The 10,318-nt window shown below is 33.4% G+C and overlaps 1 protein-coding gene across 2 annotated transcripts; it reads left to right on the top strand.

The window, feature by feature from the left end:
- The first annotated feature begins 3,410 nt into the window (after window positions 1-3,410).
- Window positions 3,411-9,520, top strand: LOC105958244 (kinesin-like protein KIN-14G). 2 transcript variants are annotated; one of them, XM_088826788.1, is made up of 17 exons: window positions 3,411-4,122; window positions 4,368-4,534; window positions 4,628-4,771; window positions 4,857-5,120; window positions 5,198-5,269; window positions 5,607-5,675; window positions 5,798-5,983; window positions 6,074-6,190; window positions 6,290-6,467; window positions 6,556-6,729; window positions 6,831-6,937; window positions 7,049-7,227; window positions 7,342-7,757; window positions 7,872-8,035; window positions 8,136-8,276; window positions 8,351-8,877; window positions 8,980-9,520. In XM_088826788.1, exons 1-17 carry the CDS (start codon window positions 4,008-4,010, stop codon window positions 9,101-9,103), a joined length of 3,144 nt encoding a protein of 1,047 aa, XP_088682914.1. In that variant the 5' UTR covers window positions 3,411-4,007; the 3' UTR covers window positions 9,104-9,520. The 2 variants fall into 2 exon arrangements, with proteins under 2 accessions (XP_088682914.1, XP_012837703.2); XM_012982249.2 differs by having other exon boundaries at window positions 3,671-4,122; window positions 8,977-9,520.
- The last annotated feature ends 798 nt before the right edge of the window (window positions 9,521-10,318 follow it).

Below are 10,318 nucleotides of genomic sequence, written 5' to 3'. Positions count from 1 at the left end.
GTATGTAATGTAGTTTTCGAGGAGAACATAAATACATATTTTTAGTTAGAGAGTTTAACAAACTAAAGTTCAGATGTAGAATTTGTGTCATTGTGTGTAGTTCTATATGTGTGTATCCCCGTGTACGTGTATGCATTATTATATGTGTATTTGTGTGTACACGTATGTGTGTCTCCAGGGTTGTTTCCGAGAAATTGGGGGCCCTAGGCGAGTTTTAAAAAAATTGTAAAAATTCGGCTCTAGTTGTACTGTATAATATACACATTAATTCATTCAAACAAGCACAACTGGATAAGAATATTTTGATTAACAATTAAAAATTTTGGAGAAAATAAGACTAAAATTTTGACGAAGTTAAGGTAAATCAAAAGTTTAAGGGATTTGGGGTAGAGCCTACAGCTTTTTTGAAAAATAGTCATAGATATATGGGATTTTTATGCAAAAGTCCCCAACCAAGCATGTTTATTATTCTAGGTATAGGGGACATATCTCTTTCACCAATAAGCCCATCCCTTTAATATTTATTATAACTAAAGGAAACATTCATTGATATCCCAATATTACCCTCAATCATTTATACCCAATTCTTAATTGTAATCCAAATTAATCAATTTTGTCCATAAAAGTTCAATTTTGACCACAAAAATTCAATTTTGACTTTTTTTTGGAGTATAATTCAATATGCTCCAATTTCATCCTTAACTTAATTTAATCTCAATTTGACCCCAAATTTCACAAATTATTAAATTTTGACCCAAAATTTTTTTTTTTTTCAAAAAAATTTTTTTTTTCAAAAACTTTTTTTTGCCGCCGGATTCCGGCGTTGACCGGCGGTCAACGCCGGTCTCCGGCGTTGACTTTTTAAACTTTTTTTTTTTTTTTTTTTTTTTTTTTTTTTTCTTCCGGATTTTTTTTCCGGATTCCGGCGGTCAACGCCGGTCTCCGGCGTTGACTTTTTTTTTTTTTTTTTTTTTCTTTTTTCTTTTTTTTTTTCTTTTCTTTTCTTCCGGATTTTTTCGCCGGTTTCCGGCGGTCTCTTTCTTTAGTGTTTTTTTAAGTTTTTTTTTTTTTGTTTGGTTTGTTTTGTTTTTCCACGCCCGCCGCTACACGTTGACCGTAATTGTGCTGTCACTGACAGTAATTTAGCGTAATTATACTGTCAATGATAGTTAATTAACGTAATTGTACTGCCGTTGACATTACATTTATGTAATTGTGCTGCCGTTGACAGTAAATTAATGCAATATTATATTTTTTTATTTATTATTATTGTTTTTTATTTTTTTTGATTTGTTGACAAGTCAACGTAATTATATTACTGTCGTTGACAGTAAAATAACTGTAAACACAATAATATTACTGTCAACAACATCAATATTATTATTTTTTTGGGGTGTTTGTTTTGTTCGAGTTATTCACGAAGTAACGTAATAATATTACTGTCTACTATTGTAATATTACTGTTGCTATAGTAATATTACTGTCACTCACAGTAATATTAATTCTTTTGGTTTTTTTTATTTTGTTTACATTTGTTGAACGGACAACATAGTAATATTACTTTATTATACAATAATAATGAATTTTGTTGTGTTAATATTAATGTGCTAGAGATTAATATAGCAATATCAATGTGTTAAACTATAGTTTAGTTAATTTTACAGTGTTTAACAGTAATATAGTTAATATTACTGTCATTCACAGCAATATTGCTGTTTAAACGGAAAAAAAAGTTACAGAAAAAAAAAAAAAAAAATTAAAAAGTCAACGCCGGAGACCGGCGTTGACCGCCGGAATCCGGAAAAAAAATCCGGAAGAAAAAAAAAAAAAAAAAAATTAAAAAGTCAACGCCGGAATCCGGAAAAAAAATCCGGAAGGAAAAAAAAAAAAAAAAAAAAATTAAAAAGTCAACGCCGGAGACCGGCGTTGACCGCCGGTCAACGCCGGAATCCGGCGGGAGTAAAAAGTTTTTGAAAAAAAAAAAATTTGTGAAAAAAAAAAAGTTTTGGGTCAAAATTGAATAATTTGTGAAAGTTGGGGTCAAATTGAAGTTAAAGTAAGTTAAGGATGAAATTGGAGCATATTAAAGTAAGAGGGGTTATTTTAGTCCTTTACATAAATCTGGACCATGTGTGGACTTATTGGTAAAGGAGAATATTGTCTGGATCTCTTTATGAATAAGTTCCCACTAATGGGCTTATTTGTAATATGCCCTAGATATATTACTGGAACAAGTAAATATATGTAAAAAAAATATAATAAAATAAAATATAGTATATTTCAACTTGTCAAAACTTTTTGAAGTTAAAAAAATAGACGATGTACACTACTGAAAAATGCAAAGATTGCTAAAAAAAAGTTTAAAATCTTGAAATAGATAAAAAAAAAATTGATAGAAGAACTTAATATCTAAAAATTGATCTAAGCCATTTCATTTACATGAAATGCAATAATAACTATAAAAAATCCAATAAATACTTAAACTGTGTAAAATAATATAATTATGGTTATTGAAATTGTTGAACTATTTATATATTTTAAATAACATTTACTATAACTAGTGTATATAAAATATACAAAACATCATTTCGAGGCCCCTACGTTTTTTCTAAAAATTGGGGGCCCGAGGCGACCATCTCCCTCGCCTATAGCTAGAATCGACCCTGTGTATCTCTCTAAGTTGTGCAAGAGCGCTGAGTTGTTAACTTAGCTTCCGGAACTAAGCTTTGCACGGAGAGAACTTAATTACTAACTAAGTTGTGTGAGAGAGCTTAGTTGTTATTTAGGTTGCGCCAAAAAAGTTGTTCGTATATTTTCTGGACTAAATAAGAAAAATATGTGTTCTTAACTGAGAGGACTTCAATTTTTGATGGCTCATGAGAGGAAAAGAAAAATAAAGAACATCCTTATAAGAGAGGATTTCAATGTTGAGGGACTTATATAAAAATGCCCCTATTTTGTAAGAAAATTGTATGGTATGTTTAAGACATTGTAAATAAACGAAAAGAAGAGTGTCGAATAATTTATTGACTAAACGTTGATTTTTTAATGCTCCTCTAATAATGAATGATGTTACAAAGTGCTTTAAATGTTGCATCTAATCATACCATAAATAATACAGATTTATAACTCAACAATTGTCGTTTCCATAATCTTTTGTTGGACTAATTTATTTCCATAGTTTTAATCTCCTTTACTAAATTTTCTCTTCCTTATTATTAAAAAAAAAAAAAAAAAAAGGTGAATGTTCAAGCCCAATTATTGTTATCTTAAAATCATTGTTTTTAGGATTAAAAATAGTATAACCAAAGATGAAAGATAGATCATGTCGAATTTTGACTAATTTTTTTTTTGTGAAACAGTCAAATTCTATCATCGATTCTTATATTAAAAAACTTGTTCTTCCATTTGTAAAGAGTTGAAAAGAAGTTCAAACGAAAAACCATTGGATTCCTCCTTTGTAGTTAGAGTTCAATCCAATATCATCATCAAAAAGAAGGTAACAAGTTATGAAATGGAAAAATATTTATTATTATATACTCCGATTTCTCTTCCTCTCAAATAATAAATTAATTGTATTTTTTATATGGTGAAAATAAGGACCATCAAAAGACTCCGAGGCTTTCGGCTCGGAAACAGGTTCGTGAAGTTGAAATAGAAAATAATTTACAAAAAAGAAAAAAAAGTATTTATTTATTCGTTTTCCTTTTTCTGGGCGGTTTTTCTTTCTCCTCCCAACCTTATTCCTATAACTTCTCCACCACCCCCCTCCCTCTCTCTCTCTCTTCTCTCTCTGCTTTCTTCTTCTTCCTACGAGAAATTGAATTGTGCCTCACCGTATTTACAACCCCCCCACACACACACACAAAAACACATATATGTGCGCGAAAGTTTATAAATATATATGTGAAGGAAAGCATGCATTTTGATTCCTGAATGGTGGAGAATTTATTTGGGGGATACATTTCGATCAACGATTTCTTGGTTGGGTTAAGCAGTCAGCATTAATGGCGGAGGGTTTGCTGCAATTCGATGTGGCATCGGTGGTGGAGGACGTTCTTCAACAGCATGGCAAGAGGCTCAGCGACATTGATTTGGCCTCCCGTAAAGCAGAGGAAGCTTGTACGATCACTTTTTTTTCCTTTTTTTTTTTTGCAATTCTTCTATTTCAAACATTTTTCATCGAATCTGCATTTTTTCATTTTTGTATTGATGAAATATACATTTCTGAAACTTATTGAATAATTGTTTCATTTGTTGTTGTGGTACTAATGTATTGGAATGTGAAATTGTGATATTGTTTGATTTGAATTTGGGTGAGATTTGGTATTAATGGGGATATATTATGATTATTTTTAATTTGACAGCATTGAGAAGATATGAAGCGGCTGGATGGTTAAGGAAGACGGTAGGAGTTGTTGCAGGAAAAGATTTGCCAGCTCAGCCTTCCGAAGAAGAATTTAGACTTGGTTTGCGAAGTGGTATTATACTCTGCAATGTGCTTAACAAGGTTCAGCCCGGTGCAGTGCCTAAAGTACGATTCGTGTTTTTTTTCGATTTCTTCTTCAATTAGGTTCCTCCACATTGTTTTAATATTAATTGATTTAATTGATGGATTAAATTCCAGGTAATCGAGGCCCCTTCTGATACAGTAAATGTTCCTGATGGTGCTGCTCTCTCTGCGTACCAATACTTTGAAAATGTTAGGAATTTTTTAGATTCTATTGAAGAAATGGGGATTCCAGCTTTTGAAGCTTCTGATTTGGAACAGGTATCGTTTTTTTGCTTTATATACTATTTTGATTTGTTGTAGAAGAGAGAATTGAATACAACTTTGTGTTATATTGGAATATCAGGGAGGAAAGTCTTCGAGAATTGTAAACTGTGTGCTGGCATTGAAATCGTACAGTGATTGGAAACAAGGAGGTGGAAAAGGGGTTTGGAAATTCGGTGGGAATTCGAAGCCACCTTCATCAGGCAAACAACAGTTTGTCAGGAAAAATTCTGATTTGTTTCTGAATTCACTGTCGAGGAACTCGTCTGTTGGTGACAGGTCTCTTGATAGTTTGTCAACTGAGCAGAGTTCATTCGGTGATTTTGGCCAGGATGTTAATGAAATGGTTTGAATAATACCTCCTACTATTATATCTATTTTTCAATAATGGCTGTTCCGTGATATTTGTGCTTCGAATTCCAGGATAACTCGCATTCGTTGCATGTATTTGTTCGTGAACTTCTTTCTGATAAGAAGCAAGAAGATATCCCCGTGGTGAGTCATCTTTTGTTTTGTCGGTTTCAAAATGCTAAGGGTCTTAAATTTCATGAATTATTATAGCAAACAACACAATAAAGCCTTATGACAAGATAGAAGAACTTGTTTCATGTAAGAGCTGAAGAAGAGAATAGGAAAGGAAACTGTTGGTTTGCTTCTATGTATTGTCATTTTGTAGCAAACATAGTCAAGTAATTATGTGATTAACTGAACGGAGTAAAGGACAAGTAGAGATGCAAAAGGTTTGTCTATTTTACAAGAAATCTCACCTATAAGAACTGCTGCTATTTCCTGAATTTCATACGATATGAAACTGAACAAGTTCATTTTGCAGATTGTAGAGAATATGTTGCGTAAAGTTATGGAAGAATTTGAACATAGGATGGAAAGCCACAATGAACCAGTAAGCTCCTCATCGTCTAATTGACTATTCTTTACTTTTATGTAGTCTATTTAGTCAAAATGATTTACGAAAAATGAAGGAAAAAAAGCCTGAGTACTGTGATCCATTATTTGGTACAACAGGCTAGAACAATTTCCAGTAATATGGCCAAGCCAACTTCAAGTGATATGGCTAGAACAACTTCTGGTGATATGGCCGGAACAACTTCACGTAATTTGGACGGAACAACTTCCGGTGATTTGGCCGGAACAACAACTTCTGATGGTGATATGGGAGTTCTGTGTTCTGACAAGAGCGGGGAGATTGAGGTCTGATTAGAATCTGCATTTTGAATGATATTTACAGATGTTAACTATATATGAGGTTTGAATTTTTATATTTTTTTGTTTTTATTGCAGAGCACAAATAGAGAAAAAGATAAGAGTTGGTCCGAGATACAATCTTACAATGAAGAATCCAATGGAGATTCTTTGAAGCACAAAGAGTTGGTCGAATACCAGCACAGAAGCATACAGGTAGGTCATCCACAATCTGAGATTGACTGTACAAAAAAAAAAAAAAAAGAAAATTTCCGTCTCTAATTTGGAATCAATTTGTTGGATTAATTTATGTAGGAACTGAAGAATACACTTCATTCTACTAAAGAAGACATGCAAATGATGCTGATGAAATATGAAGAAGAATTTAGTAAGTTAGGTACACATATGAATGTTTTAGCCCACGCAGCTTCTGGATACCGCAAGGTTCTTGAAGAGAATCGCAAACTATACAATCAAGTGCAAGATCTCAAAGGTAATAATAATATTATAATATTATCTCTTGATGAGATATTGTTGAAATATTGTGAGAATAATAAATAATAAAAAATGTATTGAAATAGGAAATATAAGGGTGTATTGTCGAGTGCGTCCATTTTTGCCTGGGCAGCCATCTGGTTTGAGTGTTGTTGAAGCAACAGATGATCAGACTCTCACAATACCTAATCCTGGAAAATATGGAAAGGGAAAGAAGTCCTTCAATTTTAACAAGGTTTTTGGTCCATCTGCAAGCCAAGGTTATTTATTACCTAATAATAATAATAATAATAATATTTTTTTTTCGTTATTTTTTCCATTGAAATAAATTGCTAACTCTTCATAATATTAATATGTGCAGAACAAGTGTTTTCGGACACCCAGCCGCTAATTCGTTCCGTCCTTGATGGGTATAATGTCTGTATATTTGCTTACGGACAAACCGGGTCAGGAAAGACGTATACAATGGTAACAGATTTATGTATTTTTATTTTACAAACACAATAAGTTTTTTTTGCTAGACGTTTTAAGTACAACCGGTAACTTGAAATGTCTATTATTATTTTCTGTATTTCACAGACAGGACCGAAAGAGCTGACAACTGAAGGCTTAGGAGTAAATTACAGGGCACTGGGTGATTTATTTCAGATATCGGAGCAGAGAAAAGACAGCATTTGCTACGAGATTTATGTTCAGATGATTGAAATCTACAACGAGCAAGTTAGAGATCTCCTAGTCACCGATGGTGTCAACAAAAAATATCCTTTTTCTGCAAAAACTACCTACTCTCTTTTTTTTATTTTTTTTATTTTGTAGTTTTATTATTTCTGTCTGTACTGCTGATGTTTTATGCTCCTTAACTCAGTCAACACATTAGAAATTCGGAACAACTCATCAAACGGTGTGAACGTCCCAAATGCAAACCTGGTACCTGTAACTTCAACAACAGAGGTGATCCATTTGATGACGCTTGGTCACAAAAACCGTACAGTTGGTTCAACGGCAATGAACGATAGAAGTAGTCGTTCTCACAGTTGCCTGACAGTTCATGTACAAGGAAGAGATTTGACTTCTGGGTCAACGCTCCGTGGCTGTATGCATCTTGTTGACCTTGCTGGTAGTGAAAGGGCTGATAAATCTGAAGCCATTGGTGATAGATTGAAGGAGGCTCAACATATTAATCGCTCTCTCTCTGCTTTAGGAGATGTTATTTCCTCTCTTGCACAAAAGCAGTCGCACGTCCCTTACAGAAATAGTAAGCTTACGCAATTGCTTCAAGATTCCCTAGGTAAGGATATTATTTTCCTGTAATTTAATCTATAATAATACATGATCTTTCTTTCCATTACGAACGACACGCTTCGCCTGCATCTCCATTCCTTATTTAATATTGTATGTATAGGAGGGCAAGCAAAGACACTAATGTTTGTACACATCAGCCCTGAGCCTGATGCTCTTGGAGAAACAATTAGTACTCTTAAATTTGCTGAACGTGTTTCCACCATTGAGCTTGGTGCTGCTCGAACAAATAAGGACACTTCTGATGTCAAAGAACTTAAAGAGCAGGTTACTTTTTACTAACTCCAATGATTTTTTTTGTTTTTTTCTTGGTTTGCCGTGTAAAAGATTTGAGTTGAAGAAAAAATGTCGTAAATATTAAATGCAGATAGCTAGTCTTAAAGCAGCGTTGTCGCGAAGAGATTCAGGCAGTCAGCAGTCTAGGTCTATAAGCCCAGACAGAGGAATAGTTAGATCTTTCGGTTCTTCTCCATCAGATTCATCTTTCGGAGATGGCATCAAGGCAGAGGTATGCATCAGTTTCTCTTTTTTAACTTCTGATTTAATTAACTGAAGATAAGATAATTCAATTGATTTGTGCAGGGAAGAAGTAACTCTTCGGCAACATCAAGAATGGCAAGCTTTGATACACAAGACTTGATGGATTCTCCTGCATGGTCGACTGAAGAAGAAAAATCAGTATCAGGTGATTGGGTTGATAAGGTAATGGTGAAGAAGCAGAACGGGGGTGGTTTGAGCAGCGGTGAAGAGAAATGGGATGAACAAGAAGGTGGTGGTAGAAACATGTTCTATAACAAGTATAATCTTGATACTTCCAAAGTATACCCAGAACAACAAAAATCTTTGAAGAAACAAAATTCAGGTCAGAGACGACACAGCCTAGATAATGGTTTGGCTCGGGCTCAACAACAACAAAACTATGACACCACCACCACACCTACTACCGATGATTCAGATGATTTCGAAGCTGAAACTAGTGATTCTTCTGAGCTCGATTACCAGTGGCAACTCAATGTTACTAAATCCAATTCCACGCCTACTACTAATAATGGAGTTGCATCCAAACTTAGGAAACCTAGTCCTAAGCAGACTAAGACCCCCGATATTAGGTAATGTTTACTACTTTATTATCTATCATCTTTAGTCGATGCGCTTTATTTCATGCTTAATTTGATGTAATAATAATAATGAAAAAGTTGTATTTTCAGCAGTAGGAGCCTAATTCCACAACCTCCAAGTAGGAGAATTTCGAATGGGAACACAGCATTGCATAAACAACATGGAAGGCAAGTAGCTTCTGCTGATGGGAAACGAAAACCGGCTGGTGGCAAGTGAGACCATTAATTAGTCTTTGCTTTCATTTATATACACAACCAGAGTGAGTAAATTGGTGCCGTAAGATTTTGCTGTAATTTTGACCTTTTTTTCTTTCTTTTTTTTTCTTTTTTTTTTTTTTTTCTTTTCATGTGAATTATATTTAGTTAGGTGTCCATTGATTGAAATGAAATGGCAATGCCTCTCTCATTGCCATTTCTTATTTCCTTTGGTATTCCATTTTTTTTTTCTCTTCCAGAATTCCAGTGGTGGTCTCAGGTTTTTCGATGTCCCACTGATGAGTTGTTGTTGTTGTTAATATTGGATTTTGAGTTGTCTTGTTTTTTTTCCTTCATCTTATTATATGGACTTTTGTAATTCGTTCACACTATACCAAAGGAGAAAAGAATATGATATAGAGAAAAGGGTTTACTTCTATACACTACTTGTCGTATTATTGCATGTCTTCAATCTAACTGGATCGGGAAAAGCAGTGTCGCCAATGGGATGTGAAACAATTCAAAGTCATCGAATTTGTGTGAATTAATGTAAAAAATACAACATCAGAGGTTTAAACGTATAATATAATATGTAAAGAAATGTTTTGCTAAGGAAATTAAACAACACAAGTTTTAAATTATTATCCCTAAATATATAACTTGTGGATATGTTGTTACAGGTAAAAACTTTATTACAACAGAAGTAAAAGATCTTCATTTTTATGAAAAAATCACAAGTTGATTTCTTCGTACAAGAATCCCTAAAATCAATGACAATCTCTACTTAACAGAACTCTAGAATTACATACTAGTATTCAATGATATTGAATACAAACAGACTCAATTCTGGGGTGAAAAAAAATACACGAAAACATGGTATTGTTGAAGATGTTCCAACACCCAAAGCTCTCTGCTCTCAACGAATGAATTGCGGACCTCTCATGTTTATAGAATTCGAGAGCTCCTTGTCCTGCACGTAATAAGAACTCACTAAAAAAGATAATGAGTTAGTGGATTAGTGTGTTAGGAGATTAATTAAGCATGTGCAAATAAATTAACCACTAAGCTTAAAATAACCGTCCATTAATTAATATTAATAAATTCAATTTAAATAAATAAAATTCGTTTAAAGAAAGTTGAAACAAATTATATTTTGCTTCGACAGTCAAATATCCAACAATCTCCCTATTTATAACTTTCTGATCAAAACCAATTTTAAGCAACTCAAGATCCTCCA

The sequence above is a fragment of the Erythranthe guttata genome, chromosome 2 (genome assembly GCF_056151865.1).
Source record: "Erythranthe guttata isolate IM_541 chromosome 2, IM_541, whole genome shotgun sequence".
Taxonomy (NCBI): Eukaryota; Viridiplantae; Streptophyta; class Magnoliopsida; order Lamiales; family Phrymaceae; genus Erythranthe; species Erythranthe guttata.
This window is presented reverse-complemented; position numbering and strand designations above follow the sequence as displayed.